At 39.6% G+C, this 23179-nt stretch overlaps 2 protein-coding genes across 3 annotated transcripts; one reads left to right on the forward strand and one right to left on the reverse strand.

Moving 5' to 3' along the window:
• Window positions 1-1602: 1602 nt before the first annotated feature.
• LOC138239246 (pro-neuregulin-4, membrane-bound isoform) lies at window positions 1603-10179 on the forward strand. The gene is made up of 5 exons (XM_069190707.1): window positions 1603-1687; window positions 4057-4143; window positions 4887-4980; window positions 6087-6239; window positions 7957-10179. Exons 2-5 carry the CDS (start codon window positions 4131-4133, stop codon window positions 8024-8026), a joined length of 330 nt encoding a protein of 109 aa, XP_069046808.1. The 5' UTR covers window positions 1603-1687; window positions 4057-4130; the 3' UTR covers window positions 8027-10179.
• Window positions 10180-11918: 1739 nt separating this feature from the next.
• fbxo22 (F-box protein 22) lies at window positions 11919-22069 on the reverse strand. 2 transcript variants are annotated; one of them, XM_006629037.3, is made up of 7 exons: window positions 21859-22069; window positions 20824-20956; window positions 20500-20587; window positions 17746-17841; window positions 16406-16558; window positions 15666-15831; window positions 11919-15081 (listed from the first exon to the last, which is right to left on the reverse strand). In XM_006629037.3, exons 1-7 carry the CDS (start codon window positions 21987-21989, stop codon window positions 14694-14696), a joined length of 1155 nt encoding a protein of 384 aa, XP_006629100.1. In that variant the 5' UTR covers window positions 21990-22069; the 3' UTR covers window positions 11919-14693. The 2 variants fall into 2 exon arrangements, with proteins under 2 accessions (XP_006629100.1, XP_015199223.1); XM_015343737.2 differs by having other exon boundaries at window positions 20824-20947; window positions 21859-21945.
• Between the last annotated feature and the right edge of the window lie 1110 nt (window positions 22070-23179).

Raw genomic sequence — 23179 nt, forward strand, 5'->3', positions numbered from 1 at the left:
GTCCATCACAAAGCACATTAATGATCATATGACCATATGATGTATATTCATTGGAAATGAGTGTTCCAGTATAATAATTCATTTAGGAAAAACGTGAATGAAGCATTGATTTCAAGACTGTGGAGGGTCCTTGGATAAAATAAGCTTTCATATCTTCGTTGACATGATTTGCTGTTGTCTTGCTTCTTTTGAATATAAAAAAGCTCAGTTTCCTCATCTATAGGGAGTTCTTTGCATACATTATAGTCAGTGTTTTCACCAAAACATGACGGCAATATTATGAAGGGAAAAAAAGTGAACTTTCAGTCATGGGCATGGGCTGGGGTAGCACAGGTACGGATGGGCATTCCTGGGGCTGTCCCCTTACACAACTTTTGGGAAACATACTCAAATGTGGATACTCCCAATGTTCTACTGTCTTCTAACAATCTTGAAACTTCACTTCAGCAAAAACAGTGCCTTCCGCCCGTCAAGAACAATGCTTCTCACAAACCTGTGGTATGCATTTCATTACGTTTCTGAAATTCCATCTTCTTTTAACTGCCCCGTCATCTTCCGCCAAGAGACGTGCCTCAAGTGAAATAGAAACAACGGGTTCTCCCGCCATCCACGCATCCTGTTCCGGCCTGTTTTTATTGAGGTTTCGCAATGGGACGGCGGGGAGTTCCTATACCAGAGCTATCACTTCCGTGCACTACACTTAGCATCGATACCAGAATTGATTTTGGGGTCTTTGAGTCAGAGGGAGCACCTAAAGTTTGCGGTTGCGGGTGATGTGCTGTACAGGTGTGATTTTGAAATCAAATCAGTAAGTTGTTTTAAAGATGTTCACAGAAATTATGATTGGATTACATTTTGCAAGGTGTTGCCTTTGCGTACGTTCTCACAGAGTGTGCTACCACGTTTCTGAAAGCTATATATCCCTGTACCATGGTTTATGAACTGCAGAGTGGTGAACGCAGGCCAGGATGCCCCAGAGAAAACGTCTAAATAAGAGAAATGATGACGTACCATACATACCTGTATAACCATAACGGTTGCAGTAAGCATTGTCTCAGAGGCATCAAGGTGGAGATTTAAAATCAAGTCCTATCTGTTTTAGTGATGATTTTCAATGTTACTGGAAGATTTGACTAATTTTACCAGAAGAAACCTGCAAGCAAAAGCCAATAATAACCAGAAAAACAGAAAATGTTTATCTTCAGTCAGGTCTCTGTTTTCTTCCCAGCACTGGAGGAGAGTCTGTTTGTTATCCGTTACTTCCGAGAATCTGAGTTATCGTGATGTCACCTGCCTTTTCTTTTGCAAATATCTGAAAATGCACTTAGAGAATGTATTACAGTAAATTCCTGTGTGCCACCATGAAAAGAAAACCATTTGATGACACTGTGATTAAGGAAGGTGTGTGTAATTAATAGCATGAAAAACGTTTTTGTTTCCACTGTACGTACGTTCATGTTTCTTGAACCCACGTTACTTGTGAGCTTATGTATTGGAACATATTTCCCCATTTGCGATGTGGACAAACGGCAATCTTTACATTTTTAAGCCTTAGGTGATATACCCACGCCTTGCGTGACGTCATACCAAAATGTAACTAGGATTGCCTGGACTTTTGAAAGCAGTCGGGCTGATACATTTTGACAAGTGTGCTAGACCTTACTTGGAATTAAGTCAAAAACTATCAGTAAGTACTGAATTTTCTGTTTACTGTTTTTTAGAAATGTTTTTACATTACTGCATGACAGCTATTTTAAAAGCACCTTGTGTTAATCAATTAACACTACCGGGTAATTACAGATTTAAATGTCAGACATTTGGTAGGACCATTTCTCTTTTTCCAAAAATACAGTAAGTACTTCACAAATTAATTTATTACAGATGTATTTGATCATTTTAAAATAATAAAAAGGACGTTTTATAGGATGGCATAATCAGCTAAAGTAAAGGACAGTAAAAGTGTCGGTTCTAAGAATTAAAAAAATGCAGAAGACTTATTTGTCAAATGAATTCACAAGACGGTCGCGTTCTTTAAAAGCATAATCGTAATTCCCAGAAAGCATTGACATCAGGACATTGGTTACCATCTTTGAACTATGCGGGAAAACCAGAAATGAAGCCAGTTCATTTATCTGTAGCGTTAACGTAAAAGCTGAACGATTCGCCTTGTTCTTTTGTCACAACCTGTCTGAAAAGCTCAAGCGCCACGCTGCCCATATTAATTGGACCAGTGTGGCGCATTGACATCTCTATCAGCACCGTGTATCTCCTTGTAAGTAAAGAATTGAGATTTAGCCAATAAAAGGTGATAGCGAAACTCTTCACTGATATGATCTTCTAATCTCTCAGGTTAGAGTGCTCCTACAACCGCAGTCGATGTAACAATTAATTTTCTATTGATGCGTAAACTACTTTTCTCACAACTAAACATTTTCGTTATAAAAACCCTTTAAACGCCGTTTTCTCAGTCTGTCTTCTACAGAGTGTTCAGGCTATTTACGTTGTTTTTATAATACTGTATTTGTTACGTGCTGCTCGCTGTGCTACAGCACGTCCTGTCATTTCGAAGGAACAAGTTAACGCTGATTTATCTGGAAGCTTATCTGATGGTGCCAACATGATGCAATACAGTTTCACTTCAATATATATGCACTAACTCACTCTATACAGCAGAGACGTGAGAGAGAAGGTCACTGCCTGGCTTATATTACACCATACATCTTAGTTTACACTGTAACAGAAAATCTGGAGTGCAGAATGAATTAAATTGAATGGAACGCTTAAAAGACTTCTATAACCATATTCAGTAAAAACAATAATCGAATGCATTCCTACTGCTCATTTTCATTTCAAAGGATCCCAGAATGTTTTACATGTAGGAAGGGACCCTGTTCATTGACCAGTGAAGTGCACCAACGGCCATGATGTACCTACCTGCAGACTCAAACCACTGAGGGCTGGGCAGGGACGTGAGAAATGACCTCATCAGCTGAAATATAAGGGAGGATAACAGAAAGGCCACATTATGCAAGCCCAAGTTAGCCAGGACAGTGGGTTTAATACACCAGTTCTCACAAGCAAGTTACTGGATTTTGCAAACCTTAATGAAGTCAGGAGCTTGGTGTGATACCTTGCCCAAGGAACACCACCTCACATCACACAGCACCAGTTTGTAAATTCAGGTTCAGAGGGAAGAGCTCCAGCTACTGGTCCACAAGCACCTCTTACACCAGAATCCAGGTTGTGCTTAGAGGTCTCCCATCTGGGTACCGATCAGGGCCAGCCTGCTTTAACACACGAGATCTGACAAGATCAGAATGCAGTCTTGAGCTATTTAGAAGTCATGAAACAATCAGGTGTCTTTTGGCATCTGATGTCTCATGAGGTTATATTACAGCTCGCATGTGGATTACCTGAAATACAATGTCTGTGTAAAATGAGAATTTAATATTAAAGTAGGGAAATGCCTATTCACAAAGGAGTGTATGTGTTTGTTTTTGTCAGACCTGAAGATAAGCCTTAGGTTTCTGCTTGGCTATATTATTCTGAAGGAACACAAACACCCTCTAATAACAAAAGGTCAAAGTCCTGTACACTCCATGGGCAATCAGAATCATGAAACTAGAACTTGCCATTCACCCTGGGATAAGACTCCTTCTATCAACCTAATTAGTACTATGGAGTATTATTAGATATTGAAAAACATGAACCACTTTAATTGCAGCAGTTTCTAAGCATCTAGTAAGACTTAGAAACATTCTATAAATGAATGATAATTAGTGCATGTTCTGTAGGGTGATTAAGGGAATCAGATATTAAGGCAAGTTTACATTTGAAGTTTGTACATATTCCCCACTAAAATACCGTACATCATCATATTATTATCCGGAAATAATATTACAAAAAAACTACATTTCCAAAGTGAAACCAGAAAACAAAATTGAAAGAACACAGTCCTTTCAAAACATGGACATGTTTTTCAAAACAAAAACAAAACATGACACTTACAGTACCTTTTGGCACCACTCATTTGAAATGTTTATGCTTATTTTTCAGGAGGGAAACCAATTATTACTCAGAATTTCATCTTCTGAAACAACATATAAACCAGAACAACAGAATCTGGACACATGATGACAGCAGGTAAAAATCATGGTTCCTTATGGCCTTAATAATTTTACAATAATGTAATGTTGTAAAACTGAAGGCAAGACTTTCCCTGTGCTGGTGGACAGACGCTGTTACTTGTCCCTTGGCACTACTCTAAAACGTGTCATGAGATTAAAGGTAAACATACAGTACCTGAAGGAATGGGCAGTGTAAAAGGGATTGAACAAGAGATTGGTTCTTTAAAAACACTGTGCATGTAGCTGGAATTGTTTCTGGTGTTGTTTAGATGTTAAATCAGCATACAGCAGCTGACTTTTTATTTTTGTTAATGACCAGAACAATGAAGAACTGCCTGCGTTGCGTTCTGGTCAGTTCCAATACTGGGGCAAAGAAGAGGTTCCCTGTGATGAGAACTGCATACAAATTACTCCCAAAACTCCTTTAGGGAGTTCAAGAACCCCTCCCTACAGGGATCAATTTTTTAAATGGAAAGAACTAAAGAAATTTCTCATTTCCAATATATGCCCCATATATTTTAAAAAACAACGAAAGTACTGATTGACTGTCTTTATACGTCCCTGTGTGGCCTGATTCTGCCCTTGCACAGTCCTGGCAGGATGGATCCCTTGCCACACCCCCGGTATCTTTGAATTTCCTATCCCAGCTGGCGTATAGAGGGAAGAAAGACTGTATTTTCACGGGACACTATACAGAAGGCCAGGCTTCTTCTTACTGATGGGTATAAATACTATATAAAACTTCACTGTACTCTGCAGAGCATGGAGAGCCATGTGAGGAATCTGAAGCATCCTACTGCTTTAATGGAGGACTATGTTACAGGATCCTCTCTATTTCTACCCCATCTTGTGTGTAAGTCACAATTTTCAATAAGCTATGCGCTTACACTGAAAACTATGTTTGATATGCTACTTGCGCAATGGCTCATATAAATAATGTGCATTGTATTAGCTTGTGTTATTAGACAATTGCTATCATTAGAAATTCTGCTTCTGCCATGCCCTCTGAATGCTTTGTCCCACAGCTGATGAATGCTGATGTTTCTAATCTTCTACACTAAACGTTTGCAAAAGAATAGCTAATTCATCGTCCTCTCATTTCCAAATCCATGCCTCTTTTTTATCTGATAGCACCACATAGTTGAGGAGGATGGTACCAAATCACTTATATTTGAATTTTAACACTCACGTTTTGCGTTATTCAGAAAATTACAATCAAACAATTTTATGCTTCATCTTTTAAACGTGGCAAATTGCTGCTTTGCAAAAAAAAAAAACTGCATCTAACACAATTAGCCCTCAGATCAAACTGAGGTGCCTTCCTTTTTATCACATGCAAAAGCCTTATTCATGCTTCCTTTCAATTTCCAGAATCGTAAGAAAGACACAAAAACTTTGGGGAATGAGAATAGCAATAATAATAAGGACCAGGAGGGCACGCATTATTGAGCCAGTGTCTGAGTGCAGGAATCACTCAAGAAGCAGTGTAAGAGGCTTTAGAACACAGTCAATTAAAAGAAAAGACGAAGCCATCTGTCTCATCTTATTAGTTGGGTTTTTAGTTCTGGTTTGGACACTTTTTTTGAAAAACAAATACTTGCTAGAGAGTGACAACATGACCCCCACCATGGAGGGGTCAGTTTTAACATGGAAGCCCTCCAAGTCAGCGTAGCTCTTTGGGCTATTTTTCCATTCATCCTTTGTAATGATTCGAAAAGGCCCAACAAATAAAATTGAACACAAAAAGGGGTGGTGGTTCAGATGACGTGGTTTTTAATACTGTACATTGATAGAAAGTAATAAATGAATGTATCTGTGGTACTTCTCATTACAGCTTCAAAGTCTGCAGGTTAGAGCCCGTTAAACCTCTTTTTGTTCAATGAGTAAGAATCATTTTCCTTATCTGGGAATGATTCTTTACTTGGGTGTGCGGTATCTAAATCCCATCTTCGCTAACAGCTGCCAGGAAAACTACAAAGGCAGCAGATGTGAACAGTTCCAGCTGCCGAGCAGCTCCATCAATGCCAGTGAGAAAGGGATGCTAGCAGCTGTGGTCATTCTTCTGCTCCTCATTCTTGTGGCTCTCGCTGCCGTGATCTACTGCTCTTGGAAGTAAGTAAAAGCCTGCTTCCTCACTTTAATTGATGCCACCTCTTTTCTCACCACTGCAAACCTTTTGATGGACAGTTATACTTTATGGGCAACTATACTGTTAGCATCTTAACTTTGACTGCGCAATGTTTTTGGCTGGTATCTGGGCTTCTTCTTGGAAAGCTATCATTAATCAAGCTTGCCTTTGGTGCAAAATGTATTTTAGGCATGGTAAGCGAGGTGGTCTCATAAAAGTAGTGTATTTACTTCACATTTTTCTGGAAGTTTGCTTTTCAGTTTCCACTAGTAGATGCAAGCTGATAGAAAAGATCGTTTAGTCAGAACACAATTACACAGTTTGATACTCTTAACTTCAAGAAAAGAAAGCTGCTGACTTGAGGTGTGTATATATTAAATTATCTGAGTTTAATAATACAGACCATTAAAGATCCACTGACATGAGAATGGAGCAAACATCACCAAACAGTATATCCTATTAAACAGACTGCCAAGCTGGGGCACAGATCGGTGTAGATCTGTTACAGATAAAATAATGTAGTATTGTAAACATATTCCAACCCATTTTCTTTCACATGTGTTGAACAGCTTAAAATGAACTGAACTTTTGAATTTTTCTAGGTCCAAATTGACCAATTAACAAAATAAAAATAGTATTGCTTACATACCTCAAACAGACTGAAGATACTAATAAAAATGTATTGTTTTTCTAACTCAACCTGCAATTGTTAATTAGATGTATCCTATATGTCATAAATTAATACAAAATGAACTCCTGAAGCCTGACAGAACAGTGTACATAAAAGGCCACAGGAATGTACTTTTAAACAAAACTGGGAGTCTTTCAGCACCTGCGGTTTAGTCTGACATTTATCATTCAGCTCACTGCTTTTGAAAACGTAATGAAACCTTGAGATAGATAATATCTCCACTGTACAGAATAAAAACCCACTCACCTACAAGACACAAAAAGGGCATTTTTAGCAAGCTTTCACAAAATATCGGAAGCAGTCAGCACAAAATCGACCAGCTGCCTGCAGTTCAGTGAGAAGGGGGAATCAGCGTAATTATGGACAATTATTCTCCAGGTGTCAGCAGTGACGGGCAGAGGAGTTCCTAAACTATTATTGCTAGGTTAATTAAAAAAGGCGGCTCTGGTGGTATATGAACTCTTATGAAATACTACAATTCAATGTGTAGAACTGGAGTTGAAATTAGACTCTAAATTTAATTTTCTTACATAGAAGAAAAGTGCAACAGTTGACTGGTAAGACCCTCCAACCTTCTGAGATCACAGTTTCTTTTACGTTACGATAAGGCCTCCCTGCTTATAACCAGGAGGGCATGGCAAACATATGGGACAAAGCCCATTAATGTTTTATTGAACAAAATAATAAAGAAAACATAAGGTACAGGTTTGAATTAACAATGATCCATGACCTGAAACAGCAGGTCAGCAAATCTCTCAAGAAACATTCAAAGATAAGGTTTTAAAACCAGGTTCTTCAAAATCCTCCAAATGAATAATGTTTTAAACTGCCAACAAGAAAAAGCTGTGCCAAACATTTGGACTGGAAAGTGCTATATAAATGACATTAATTTGGATCCAAATTCCTTCGGTCTAATTTTTCACTGGCCGCTGGTGTTAGATTGGTCAAACCGTCAGGGTGACCAGGACCAGTGAATTTCGGATCCAGAGGTATCATTGGGTGTCTTTCAGAATCCGCAGAAGGAAAGAAGAAAGCAGGACCGCAAGGAGTGATGGACTGATAAACGCCAACAGAGTGTGAACATGAAATCTGGGAATCGCAGGAGACGTTAAATTATTTCTTTACATTTTTAAAACAAGACCACGCTACTGTAGAGCAATGCACGTGGGTATTCCCATCTCTTCACTGATGGAGATCGCTATGAAACACTAACACCTTACCGAGGTCAGGGAATAACTACAGTGGATCCCTGTTTTCCCAGCAGGGAGTCAGTGTCTGGGCTCAGACTGCAAAGTACACCCTTTGAGACTAAGCTCTGTTTATCGCTATTTTGCTGACTCTATTTTGTTGCCTTCAGCAATTACATTATTGTGAATTTGTGTAAAATAGACTTTTAATCATAAAACTGCCCTCCTTTGTAAAGGCAATAAAAAATGTATAATATTCTAGTGTTCAAAAGTACATAAAAAACACACAGACAGCAGCTATTTAAGTCTTCTAAAAAGTAACTTAGGTATGTCACTGTTTCACACCCATTGAAAAATCTATTTATACATTTTTAGTACTATTTATATGTTTAATTTGTAAAATAAAGCTGAAGCCATGTCTGAAATTCTGTTAATTATTCATCTTTTGACAAAACTCATCTACACACAGGAAGAGATCAGTCTTGTATCATCTCTATTTTTTATGTTACTGTAAGAACATGAATTCAAGAGCTAAATTTTTAATAATGGATTTTGCATATTTATTGAAATATTTAGGGCCTTCCCGAAATCCCTGGATACGTATTCAAGGACTTCATGAAATCCCAGTCACATCAGCTTGAGTTCTGACAATTATCTCATCCAAACGGCAAAATACTGCAAAGGAACCATCAGCCGGGAACTGAAATAAGAAAAGTTACAAACCCGAAGAAGGCACTCAGTCCATCTAGCCTCTTGTGTTTGGTACTTAGTAGCTAATTGATCTAAGGATCTCTTTTTGAAAGAAGCCAGGGGATTGTCATCCACAACATGGCTGGGGTAGCTGACCCTTTCTGCTCTGTCTAAAGAAGTGCCTCTGTTCTAACCTTAACAATACTGATCAATATCTGATGGAACAGAATGTGTTCCAAGAAAGTGCTGGTTCTGATTCCTTATCTTCCCATCATGAGAGACTCAGCAGTTTCTCATTTGCCGACTTCTTTCTAGAGCAACCACAGTAAAACCTGTTCATTGCTGGGTTACAGGAAAAAAAAGAGAAAAAACAGTAAACCTCTCATTTTAAAATTCAATTGCTATTTTATGAGCTACCTGCAGCACCATAGTTGCCCTGCAACTATGCCTAAAGGTATTTTTAAAAAGTTTTCAGGCAGTGATATTAAAAATGACTTGGCAATAGCTGTTGATAGGATTGTGTTCACTGTACTGGAAATCCTTTCCTTTAAAGTAAAATTACATGAAACAAATTTGGAAATGGTGGTATTAACCATGGCAAACTATTAAAATTTTGGGACTGTCACCTGCATGTGGAATTAGATTTAACTTCATATATATATAACATACAGTACGTACTGTAACACAGCACAGCATAAGGAAAACTGAATGTTTCATACTTAAGTTAAAAGGGAAATGATGAACTTGTTGCTTCTCCAGTAATGGCAGACAAGGCAGCTGAAAAACAGTGTATCAGTTTAGTTGTATTTCTGCATTCAAGGTACCTGAAATATCTCAGTGTTTTGACTATGAGGCTTGAGCTGTAAGTGAATCTGTGAAAAAGAAATGAAGATGACATGACAAAGCCTTTACTTTTTGCGAGTTTCCCTTTGAGACTGTATATAAAATATCACTAAACATTTTATCAAATTTTCCATTATCATCCATTAATCCATGGATGAATCCTACTTTTATGTAATATGAACATCACATGACTAAAAAGAAATTTGTTATTAGTTAAAACACATTATTTTTAAAATAGGACACTGCTTTTGTTTCTCATTTAAGTGATAGTTGTTAGGACTGTTTGACATTGAATGATATTAGACTTATTGTGTTTTGCTAATACATTTTAATTTGACCATCTGTATTATTTACAATATGTTCTTATGATTGCACTGCAGATGTCCTGAAAGACAGTCACTGCATAGAGCAGTCACTCAGTTTTTAACTAAAATGTTTCTGCTCAAACAAACAGGCCTTCTCTTACTTTTGTATGGTTAGGACATAAAATGTGAAGTTCAAAATTAAAGCTATTATTGCATAAAATAAAACAAACTATTGGTTCCCTGATCCTTTGAGTTCACAAACAGCCAAATCAAGAGGCATTATGGGTGATCTTTTATTGATCAATTCCTGACTTAAATGAAATAATGAACTTGTTCAATTGATCAAAACTCATGTGTTCCAAGTCTTCACAAACTGATGTTATAAGTGTGATTTATACTGCTAAGGGTGATCAAAGACCTGCTGGATGTAGCTCTCAAGGACCAGGGTTAAAGTTATAGTTCAATGTCTCGACTGGCATTACAGAATAATTTCTGGCCCAGATTTATATAAAGTTCACACTCAGATGGAATTGTGAAGAACTAGTCAGTTGATGAGAGCTTCTATCCACCTCACCCATGCTGCTTTGGCAAAAAAAAAGCTCAAGAGTTATACCTAGTTTCTGAAAATTAATACAAAAATACAATCTCCAACAAAGCAAATATTTGCTTTAGCAGCAGTAATAGTATTGTCTCTTTAAAGAGCAAATTGAATGGGTTGATCAGTGAAGAGTGCAGCCACTCCTGTGGGAAGACAGCTATTCATTCTGTTCTTTGTCCTGTGTGACAGGAAAGCCACATGGCTAACTAGGCATGACTGATATAAGTTGAGGTTGCAACCGTGTCCCCTGCCTGTGCAAAGCCCCAATCAAGTTCCCAGAGACACAGGAAGAACTGCAGTCACCGGCCTGTCACAGGGAAAGACACATAGACAGAACAAGGGCATCAGTATTGATTACAGTACATCAAGCCGAACACCACAGAACCTGTGCTGGCTGGGAAAGAAATAAAATAATACGGAGATCTGTTTGGTCACACTATTTTACCCAAGAAGAATGAAGCGACCTCTCTCTAACTCGCCAATGCGCTGGAGGCCAGACCCAGCAATAACCCTGTGGTTCAAAATCCTGAGGTCTTCTTAAAGGATATGGGCATTAGTAAAGCAAATCACAGACCCTAATGTCAGAGTACAGCTGATCAAACTGTTTTCTGGCCAGATGCATACTCTGTTGCTTTACATTTCAAAATTTACCACAAGCCACTGAATTTCAGAAGAAAAAATAGAGCAAACAGAATTCTAAACCCCCAAATCCCAACAAATTTCTTGAATGTATGTTTGCCAAAAAGTATTTTAAAAAATTCTTACATGAGCTGAATAACCATGAATAACTATGCTTCTCCACCACCACCAATTTCTAAACAATTTCTCATTCTGAAAAGAAAAAAAGGCCCTAAACCATTTCCTTACTGTATTTCTGGATCCTTTTAAAAATATGGCAATGTATTTTCCTATTAAAAAAACGGAACTTCCCTCAGCCTGCTTCATTCTAATCAGAGCCTGTTGCCAACAGATGAGTCGATCAGCTTTCAGCACGAGAGTTTCATTCTGATGATGGGATGACAGCTAGTGTTAAAAATAATTTTCTTAAAAAAGGATCTGTTACTGAAGTAACAGCAGTATACACAGTGGGACAATAATACTTTCAACAAAGGGTAGTGTTGTCTTTTAAAAGCACTCATATCTCATTACTAAGGTAGGTACAGTACCTTGTCAACTTAAAAAAAAACACTCTTTCTGAAGCACCAACTACTTATTTCCTTGTGTGTTAATTTAAATTTTGTTAGGCAGACAAGAGTCTTTCAACTGTGTATGAAAAGCCGACACTTCAGAGCAAACCTGCAGCACACCAAGCAATGCGAAAACACAGGAATAATGCACAACCTCAGATATTACCCCAAACATTTTATTTAACCAACACGGGCATAGAACCAACTACACAGTGCCACAATGTTAAAAAAGACATTAGGGATTATTGACCACCACAAAAAGAACATTACAATAATTCAGAATATACAAAAGGCAGAACTTGAATTATTACAATCCACTTTACTAAGACCAGATTGACTAAAATGCAACCACACCACAGTAACTGTTAATTGCATGTGTTTCAAGGTGTACACAGAAGTACTCAAGACACCATAGTTCTCCACATACTCTGAGATTGCAAGCTTAAAAGGTTTTCCAACAATTTAATCTTTTCCTATCAAAATTAGTCCTGTCCTTTCTGGACAAATATTACAATTCTATTTTGAAGGGGATAAGTACTATGTACCCAAAGGAGTTTCAATGTTTAAACTACACTCAAACCACCATTCAGTTACACTTATTTAGAAGGAATGGTGAATGCGTCTATAGAAATACATCAAAATAAAAGTAGCACTTCCCTGAAACTGAAAACACATTCATTATTTTTACTACAACTAACATGACTTAACTGATCTTCTGCCAAGTTAGAGAAAATGTTGATCTTTCTTTCACTTTGAGAGAAACTGCCACCTTAGACTACACACATCTGACACAGTATTTGTACCAAATCCAAAAAATCTCTTCCGTAGGAAAGCTCCACCTGAAAGAGAACCCTTCGCAGAAGCTGTTCATCTTCAAGCAGATAGTTTGGGAAAGATCTGACTAAAGGCAAGTTGTAATGAAGGACTCAATAAACTACAGTACTAAACCTATGAGTGAAGTTAATCAGGAATTTGAAAACCTTGCAATTTAGAGTCAAATTATAGAAAACCCAAGCAGTTGGCATGTCCTTAACCCAATTGTTACTTTTAGATGTTAAATACAAGTTGTTGTGTTTTTTTTTTACAATGTCCATTCCAAAGAGAATGAATAAAGTTGAATAAAAATATTTCGACTGTAAAGGGTTACAATATGAAGAATGCACAAATGTACACAGAAAATACTTCTATAGAGATGTTGTGCAGAGTCAGAGCCAAACAGCTGTCCCAGGACACACCCCAGCTCGGGGACACACTTGGGGACAATTTAAAAATCCCAAGTAATCTGGCCAGCAGGTCTCAGGGATTTCCAGATCATCTCGGATATCGGACTCCTCTCGGTAGATGCCCGGAATTGGAACCGAACAGAAGAAGGCCAGACTCAAACCCGGGACTGTGAAAAAAATAATCCCGGATAAAAAATTACAACAATATGCAAAGCCGTTTCAGGAATTCAGTACCGCTTAGTCTTCCACTAATGCCATGCGATGTCCCTCGCAGAGATATTTCTTTCCAGAGGAATGTTCCCTTTTCCAGTATGTATAATATATTCTTTTACAGGACTGCAACCAAAGGCTAAATGCTTCAAAGGTTCATTTGCTAGCTGCAGATGTTTAGGTAGTTTTAAATCCCCAAAGACCTATGAAACACAGTGGCACATTGCAAAAGGGCCCTTCCTAACAAATTATTTCACTTGCCTGCCTGATTTGCTGTAAATGCCTGTAAGTAATCAGCCCACACATTTAGATTCAAACACATTTACACTGCCGCCAATCCTCTTCAAGTGCCCCAGCCTGTTTCGCAGGCTGCACCTCCCTTAATGAACCTACCTTCACAACGACTGGTACCCCCTAACCTCAATTGCAGAACCCCAACATACAATCAGATGGCCTCCGTTAACCAAGAAAAGGAAAAAGTGTATTCTCACTGCACACATATTGCACGGACAGCTTTTAAAAACAGTCTGAAAGAGTAATATCGCAAAAGAGCAGTAAATACGAACAAAAGAGTAAAAGGTATGGACAACTGTCATTTCTGAGGAAGCAAAAAATAATGATTGGGATCTACAATTTACATAAATTGTTGTAGTATATTTTGGTATTTTTTATTGTCTTTAACAAATATTCTGAATTTATCTAGGTAAGTGAAAAGGAAAAGAGTTTCCCTTCATCTTTTACTCATCATGATGTTTGGTTTCTTACCATATATGGTTAAAAATACAGAAAAAAAAAACATGAAAGAGCGGGAATAATCAGCTTTCTCTTCCATCGACATTTTCTAAAATGTTTTACCACAAAAACCACTCCTGGAAAAAGGAGTACCAGAGCTGTACATCACAAGCAAGACAAATCATGTGCGGTTATATAACAGGTTGTTTTTATTTAATTAAAATACCTATTGTTCCCTCCAAAGTACTACAAAACATCTATGCTCTCTCCCTTGTTCATATTAATTATTTTTATCATCCTTTTCAATCATATAAAGCAATGCAAAATTCCCCTCAGAAATTATTGCTCACGTAGGCTCAAAGCTTTGTTCAGACGCGTTTCTAAAGTCTGAACCTTCCAAGGAAGAAATTCCCCCTTTGCTACAGCCCTATCCATTTGAGTTTGGTACATTATGAAACCTTTTAGAGTAAAACTATCTGGAATGGTACAGATTTGTTACATTTTGCATTTGCCGTTGTCTAGAAACACAATCAAATTATTAAACTAAGTTCTTCGAAATGTGTCGGCAAAGTGCTTCATGAAACCTACGGAATAATCATGCAGTCGTATCAGTGAGCTGACGTATTTATCCTGTATGAAGTATACTCAACCCAACACACTCAAGTCAACTAGACGTCTTGCGCTGGAACGATTAAACTTCTCTTTTCGTTTCTTTACACAGCCTCGTGAAGGTTCTTCTCCACAGCCTGCGAAAGACGGCTCCCGGCCGCAGCTACCCCAGATGCACAAGCGTCATCACGGTGGTGTAGCCGTGCTGCAGGTTGTCCGTGTCGGTCAGCAGGTAGTTTTCAGTCACAATGCGGTCGCAACCGATCTCGCCGTTCCCGAAGAAGCCGAAGAGCGGGATGCTGGGGAAGACCTTGCGGAAGGCGTCGGCCTCCACGTTGCGCTTGCCGCTGTAGTAGTTGAGGCCGCGGCCCACGCAGGCGAACATGAAGCCCAGCGTGTTCCTCTCGGGGATGCTGGCCGATTTCAGGCGCTGCACCGCGGCCTCGGCCGATTTCTCGCTGCTCACATCCTGATCCAGCAAAACCGATGCCCCCTGGATCTTCTGCCCGCTCAGCGCCAGGCCCACGACGCCATAGGAGCCTTCATTGCAGCTTTCCGGAAAGGAAACAGGCACACAGAGGGGTCAGAGCACAAGGCAGCCTGAGGGATATTCTCTTGTCCTGGCCATGGCGGCTCTACCTCTTACCTCCGACCTGACCTGCAGGTCACAAACCCTCCTTGCTTTGCAATAAGGCAGCCCACGTTTGCTTTATATTCGTGGGCTGCCTTATTTTTCCCCCTTTGAACTGTGGTTTTGAAGCAAAGTGCTGGATTAACCTTCTTTGGACACTTGACGCATGGTTAAAAAGGGATGTAAATGGATATCACAAGCCGGGCTTTTGTTAACAAAAAACCTCGCGTGTAAGAAGTCAGTCACAACAGTGCCGATTACCAGCAAGAAAAGTACACTTGAACTCAGACGTTACTTTTTCTCTCCATTAAGAAAGAACCACTTCATAAAGTGTAACGATAAACTCATAAGGAAATGTGCATATCAATGGAACATTGTTCTGGCACATTCCCTTATGGGCTTGTCATTACATTTATTCCTTTCGCATTTCTTAACACAAGACTACTTGTATTGAAATAAAGCACCAATAAGGAAGCACACCAAAAAACAGGAATTGCCACTCACCATTCTGTGGGCGGGGAGAACACGTTCTCCACATGGCCTCCTGCAATCAGCACGTTAGCTTGTGCCAGGGGCTGGAGGACATTATTGAGGAAACGCGCAGCTCCTGCTTTGAAGGCCTCGTAACCGAACAGGAGAACAACGCGCAAGTCTGGGTTGTTAATGAGTCCTGGGGTCAAACGAAGCAATGCAACAGCTGATTCCCTGCCATCAGGCGGACATGCCCTCTCCCCACTCATACAGGAGTCACACGACAGCAGCAGCTTCCACTAGCTCTGCTCGCTGTCTGTTCCCCATGTGTAGCAATATCAATTTAGCCCTCATTTACTCTAAAACTCCATTTAATGTGATAATAACTGGAGGTGACAATCAGAAGAGAACACAGCGACGCCGGCAGGTCACTTAAAGTAAGAAACAGGCACCTTCGCAGTTCATGAACGAACCCGACACACAGATCATATTACTGCTGAGATAGATGGCTTTTCCAAGCTTAACACACCGACACCATTTTTCTCAGTGATCAAATAAACCATGACTTTCCACAAGCCTCTTCTGATTTTCTTCCAGCAGTAACTTTTTAGAAGAGGCACAAATGTTCAGTGGACCTCTGATTCTCCGGGTCTTAACATTTTAAGCGACTACCACTAGGTGCAATTCATTTTAAAAAAACACACCGTGCTGGAAAAGACCAAAAAGACTTGACATACATACACAAGTACACACAAGAGTTAATAAATCCCCACCTGCTTCCTCAAGGGTGGCTGTATTGAAACTCTGCTTGCAGAAATGGAAGGGGCGTATCTTTATTCCATCCATATTGGGGAACAATAAAGCAAAGCCAGCTTCCCCTTCTTGGTGTTCCTGTGGGTGCTTGGAGCTGCTCCCCATTGGAGTCACTGGCAGAGAAAGGAGACGGATCAATTCCAGTCTGCTCGCCTCTGATCTAGTCTCTCTCTACCCATCTTCACGCCTCCTCTCACACACCACTAATCCGCTGGTTTTTAAAAAAGGGGAAAACAACTATCAATCTCAAGTTTTACTTCAGTAACCAAATGTGAAATTTATTGCTGCCCGTTGCCATCTTTAGTTTAATTGCTCAGTCAAATTAATTCGGACTTGGATACTTATGGCATGCAAAAAAACTTTAAGGTCTTGCTTATGGAAGTTTCTTCTTTTCAAAACTAAACATTATTTTCACTAACGCTAGACTGATATTTTCAGTCTTTCAGATGCACCTGATGTAACTGTTGTTCAATATTTTATTAAGTTTCCCTGTGTGACCAGATAATCTTTTTCAGATCAGGCATACTATTTTGCCTCACTATTTTACCATGGGTCGAAGATAATAATATGGCCCCAATTTAAAGATAAAAGCACAACTCAATATCAACAGACGGTGACACACTGCCTGCTTCACTTGTACTATAAAAATTCATTTTCTTCCTTGCATGTTTGGAGCCTAACTTTACCACTCTGTAATGAAACTATGCCAATTCATCACCACTCTAATTTACAGCCAACAGTGCACTTTCAAAACAACTGGACCCACAGCAACAAAAAACCTACTGGCCTGTACTTCAGTCTGTCAAGGTATTCGCTTCAAACTTTAAATCATCCAATCTCAGGGCATCAGTGCTAAGAGCAATAGACAATTGTCAAGAAAACAGAGAATAAAGCCCCCTGAACTTTGACTGCTCTTTCATCATTATGGTAACAATGTAGAATAAAGGCAAAAAAAAAATCACTGCACGATATCTTAGAATTGTTTTGCATCTCTTTTTAAAAATAATATGAACAGAACCGCTCTATTTGCCTGCTGCACACACTGCCATTACATGTAAAATAGAAAAAGGAGTATGAGGGACAAACAGATACACATTCATATACACATGAGGTTCAAATGTGTCACATTTAAGCTGACTGATAAAAGATTTAATGGCAGTGGGCTGACTTACTGGAGCTCCCACAGTGGGTACATATGGGCCTTTGCCAAAGCAATCCTACCATGATGACGTCAACACGTATACCAGAGGGCAGGAGGGAAAAGCAGATGTGAGAGAGGTACTGGAATGATGGTCCTTACACACAATCCCTGGAGCGGCAATGCCCAGCACATCACATCCTTTAGGAAACAGCTTGTTGAGCTCGGCGGCTGCTCCTGCACAGCACATCTTCCTTGCTGTGAAGGGGGAAGAGTCTCAGGTACATGTTTTGTGTCTCGGTTTTTAAGCAAACGCATTCCAAAACAGATCCCCACAAAAAGGCTCAGGACTGCGCCGGGCACCGTGATCTTGCCCAAGCTATCAAAGTGAGTATTTTTTTTTTCCCAACACATCTGTGCATTATTCACAGAAACAACAGACTTACTGTACCCCATCTCCAAATCCATACAAGACATCAAAAAAGCAAATTGTCTTCTTTATAAAAGTGAGCATTATCAGCTATAAGGAAATAAAAGAGTCCAAATAAATACCATTCAATACATTGAAGCCTCTTAAAATATTTTAAAGTAGATGGAGTCTTCCTACAATACTGAAGTCACACTGGGTTGCCAATTGTGAAGAACACCAAGTGGCATGAAAGTGTCGTAAAAATACATTAAGACACTGATGTCTTCAGACACCGACTGAGTCCTGAGTGATGTCTCTGGGTGCCTGACACCTCTTACCGAAATGTTGTAAAAAGAGAAAGGAATCATTTAATACTAAAGAGATGAGCAGTAGAGTATGTCCTCTGTTCCACTTCTGGAAAACTTTTGGAAAAAAGACCCATGAGAAACAGAACTTGAGAATAAAAATGTTTCATGCTCATTACATTACTAAATAATGAGCTGCTGGTCTCACTTACAAGGTAAAGCACTTAGTGTAAGAAAAAAAAAACGAAGGTACTTTTAAAACAAAAACTGACCATTGACACTAATTAGTAAATGGCAGCATTGCTAACATGCACAGAAATCACTGGGCCTCAGAATTGTCTGTGGTACTTGCAGACTCTGCGGTTTATTATTCTTTCAATGGCCACAGAAGGTGCATGCTGTCAGTGTGAACACTCGGCGCCTGAAGTGTGAGGGGCCACAGTGAGAAGCTTTGCTCCACAGCAAGGGCAGAACTTCCCGAGCAACGCCAAGAGGAAGGTTTCGATCTGTCACACATTGAAACGCTGGCGGAAAAAGCCCAACTTCAAGTTTTTACTTTGCAGGCATTATCTTACCTAATATGTTATCTGCTAATTAGAAAAAGGACGTGGCAAAGATTTCTTAGACTACCTCAAGATGACATTTATCAATTTTAGGATAAAAACCCAAGCACATATGGCAGTAATCTGCCATTCCTCTGAGTAAGCGCGGTTCGCAATACACTAAAAACAAAAAAAAAAAGTTTAAATTGAAAATTTAAGAGACATCATCTGATAACATAAAATTATGTTAAATGAGACTCGCTCAATATTAATTACCAGAAATATTAGACATAATTCCTAGGTTTCGTATTATACACATTTTCAAAGAGTTTCGGCCAGTGGAGTAATTTATGTATGCCCACAAAATTAAACCTGCAGAAACAGTGGGATATTCTAATGAATCTGAGTTCTGCTATTCATGCAACATTACGTCTGTGTCCACACAACACTACAGCTAAGGTGAAACAGCAGAAGAAATCTACCATGACTTCTCCATTGTCTGTTTTACATTTACATTTCGCTCAAGGGTATTTAAAATGTCCTTTTTTTTTAATTCAATTTTGCATTGACTTTTTTTGTTGTTGTTGTGTGCCTACCTATTTTTGAATCAGCACCTGTTTTAAGGCGCAGTTCTCTTGCAATAAACCCTGTGTCCACATGGGGAGCACCTCCTGTCTGGAGACACACTCCTCTGATGGGCGCATGCTTCTGGCCTGGTGCAGGAGGACCGGGAGGGCCGGCTCTTTTATTGACTCACTGCAGGCCTGCCAGGCTCGAGCTGGTCACAGGAGCTGCGGAGGCACTGGGAATCGTGAGGATCCAGGCACTGCCCTGCTCTGGCAGTTGTGTGCCTCCATGCCTCCACGGGTCATGTCACCAGGTTTAAACATGATGCCATCCTGGCACACAGTGCTCAACCTGCGCTCCAACTGAGCACTTCTGCTGGCTGAGACGTACTTTGAGTCCAATGGCATCAAAATCATTTTAGATTTTGTTCTATGACTTCATTAGCCAAGCACACTTCAAATAGTATGACAACCCCAAACAGCCAGCAGCCATGTCATCCTTCAACTCACGACTGGCAGCCCACTGAAGCTCAGCAGGTGTGAGCCTGGGCAGTACCTGGATAGGAGACCTCCTGGGAAAAACCAAGGTTGCTGCTGGAAGAGGTGTTAATGGGGAGTGTAGGGTGTGCTCACCCTGAGGTCTGTGTGGGTCCTAATGCCCCAGGTTAGTGACAGGGACACTATACTGTAAAAAGGCGCCGTCCTTCAGATGAGAAGTAAAACCGAGGTCCCGACTCTCTGTGGTCATTAAAAAACTTCCCATTGGCCCTCACCAATCATGGCCTCCTAATAATCCCCATCTATGAAGTGGCTTCATCACTCTGCTCTCCTCCCCACTGAGAGCTGGTGTGTGGGGAGAGTACTGGTGCACTATGGCTGCTGTCACATCATCCAGGTGGAGCTGCACACTGGTGAGGGTGGAGGGGATCCCCATTACCTGTACAGCGCTTTAAGTGGAGTGTCCAAAAAAGTGCTATAGATGTGTAAGCAATTATTAATTAAAAATTATAAACCTCACATCAAAGCACCTTCGGGAAACCAAGACTTTTAAATTATACTTGCAGAGCAGGACTCCTCATGAGCCAGTCTGTTACCTTTCTTCTGCTTGTAGGTGCCATCAGGTCTGTTCAAGGTGTCGCTGTCTGCCATCAGGAGGACTGTCCGGGGGAGCAAGTACACATTCTGCAAAACAGCACATTTATATTCCTTTACTGAAACCCAGATAAAGGACTTTAAAGCTCAAAGCAATTGCTTTCCAATCTACACTGCTTGCAAACACCTGCTTCGACATTATACGTTAATGTGATCTAATATGGGAAATAGTTTATGAAATAGTTCATAAAAAAGAGTGCAGGACGGAGGTGACTGCGAAAACAGAGCTAGCCAGGGAGATCACTCACAGAGGAGTGTCCCCTTACCTCTACTTGTTCTGCCAGAGTCCTGAACAAGACATGTCCATCCGAGCTGGAGGAGCCAGTACCGGACACCCAGGTCATCTTCTGCTGTGTCCTCAGCACCCTGCGGGCACAGTCCCTCCAGAGTCTGCAGACGCTACCGGGACAGCCGACAGCAGCACAAAGGCAAAACAATAAATATCAAAAGAAGTCCTTCTATAACACAGCAACAACAACAAAAGGCATTTGGTTTACCAGAGCATTTTTGATTTTGAAGGATTTAAAGAGAAATCCTGTTTGTGCTTTTCAAGCAGCAAAGGTGGAAGATGTAGTGAAAATATCATGCTCACTAAATAGGTCGGCTTTCTACTGTTAAACAGCTATCACAGGAGACAACTGTCCTCAGGATTACAGTTACCAAGGAAAGGGAGTAAAAACAGCTCACTTTCAAGGTGAATTATGCAATTGCTGGAGTACATCAGGAATTTTTATCTATAATACCAGATTTTCCTTAAAAGGCATGAGACATCACGTCTTTTCAAACCTTTTGCTTGCTTGTAAAGACAATGCGCTGTACTGCTAATCAATGCGTACCAAGCAGATACAAAAATACCAGATTACAATGTTTCAGCAAGTAAGTGAAACCGCAGACTTCCTGCGGTGCCAGATCACATATATCACATGCCCATTTTCACAAGCAAGACGTCTTGGTATTTTGCGTTTAAATGTCGAAAAAAACAAATACAAAGAAACTCTCAAACATACTACATATATAAAGGGCTCTGCAGTCAAAAACCCAAGCGTGATCGAGTACAGGATATGAACAAGACAAGAGATTCTGAATACAATTAAGTCATTACATCTTTAGAGAGCACAAGACGCAGCTTTTCTCTGATCTCCTTTATGCATACATCTTTCGATTAAAAAAAATAGCCGGGTTCATGAATAAAACTCAAGATCGCCGATGTGCTGTCTCAAGGCTCCGTGTTCTGCAGAAAACATTGAGTGGAAGTCTACAGGGACTGTTAATAAGTCCTGCAAACGAGAATCTGAACTTACCAAGCGGTACGGAGAAGTGACTTGGTCGGTACAAATGTCAAAATCCTCTCCACCACCTCGGCCACATTACTAAGTATATATCCAGCTTTACTTTCTGGAGCTGAAATAGAAAATTCACCACTTGCATCCATCTTCCACTTCCGAGTGTCTAAAACAACCCCAGGGAACAATGTTGACCCCTGAACTCACCATCAATCGGAAGTGAACAATTCCATTTTTATTCCGTTTTATTTCTTTACTGCCGCCTAGTGGTACATTATTTTATCTCCTCCACAGCTGTGCCCAAAGATAACAGGAGTGCAGTTTTAACGGATCTAGATCCAGATATACTGTAGGTGGTAGACAGGTCAATTTCTCAAATTATTAAACCGGGAAACACTGTAGAAGCTGCAAAGGAAATTAAAAATAATTATGTTAAATATTTTACTTGTTCTAAACAGCGTTGGATCGAAAATGAAATTGCGTATTCAAATTCAAATTAAAGATTTTTACATTTAAACCAAGGACCACCACGTATAAATGTACAGTGCACTAATGAGATGTAATTTTACTACTGTGTACAACCGTGGTCATCACTTTAGAGTACAAAACAAATATTGCTGAAGTCCTACTCCCTGTTAAAACCTTCTCAACGGTATTATCAGTATTCAAAAGCGAATATACCTTCATTGAAATTTACAAACTTTATGTAGGTAATTTATATTGGAGTTCATTATCTTAATCTCACATGATCACCTCACAGGAGGTTATAGTCCACAGGTCTCTCATGTAGACCAAATGATAGCTTAAATCTCATGCAATACCCACAGTACCGTAGTCAGCATTTCCCTTACCTCTGCAGGTGCACTGACAGCATTATTGCCTTGGTAAGTATGTATGGGGAGCTGGGGTTGTGCTAATAAAATAATTAAAATATATTTCATTCAAAAAGTTATCTTTAAAGATTAGATCAACTTTCTCTGTTCTGTGCAGTGCTGTCAAAGTAGATTTGTTACACAAATGTACATTGATGTCATAAGTGAAGGTAAAATGGTTCATAGATTCATATTTCCTTGGATGAATTAATGTACAAGAACAATCAAAAGACAAATATGTGAAAATCTGTTAAGTCTCAGGCACTCATAACATACACTAGAAATGTAAAGTTGAGTGCCAGAAAAATGTGGCTTTTTCTTAAAAATAATTTTAATACATTTCAATTGTATGTCAATTTAATTCCTAAACGAATGCCCCAGCTGTCAAAGTTTTACACATAAAACATGGTATTTCATCATTATTTCATACTACGGTCACATTCCTGACAAGGAAACTGCGTCAAATG

The sequence above is a fragment of the Lepisosteus oculatus genome, chromosome 5 (assembly GCF_040954835.1).
Source record: "Lepisosteus oculatus isolate fLepOcu1 chromosome 5, fLepOcu1.hap2, whole genome shotgun sequence".
NCBI classification, from domain to species: domain Eukaryota; kingdom Metazoa; phylum Chordata; class Actinopteri; order Semionotiformes; family Lepisosteidae; genus Lepisosteus; species Lepisosteus oculatus.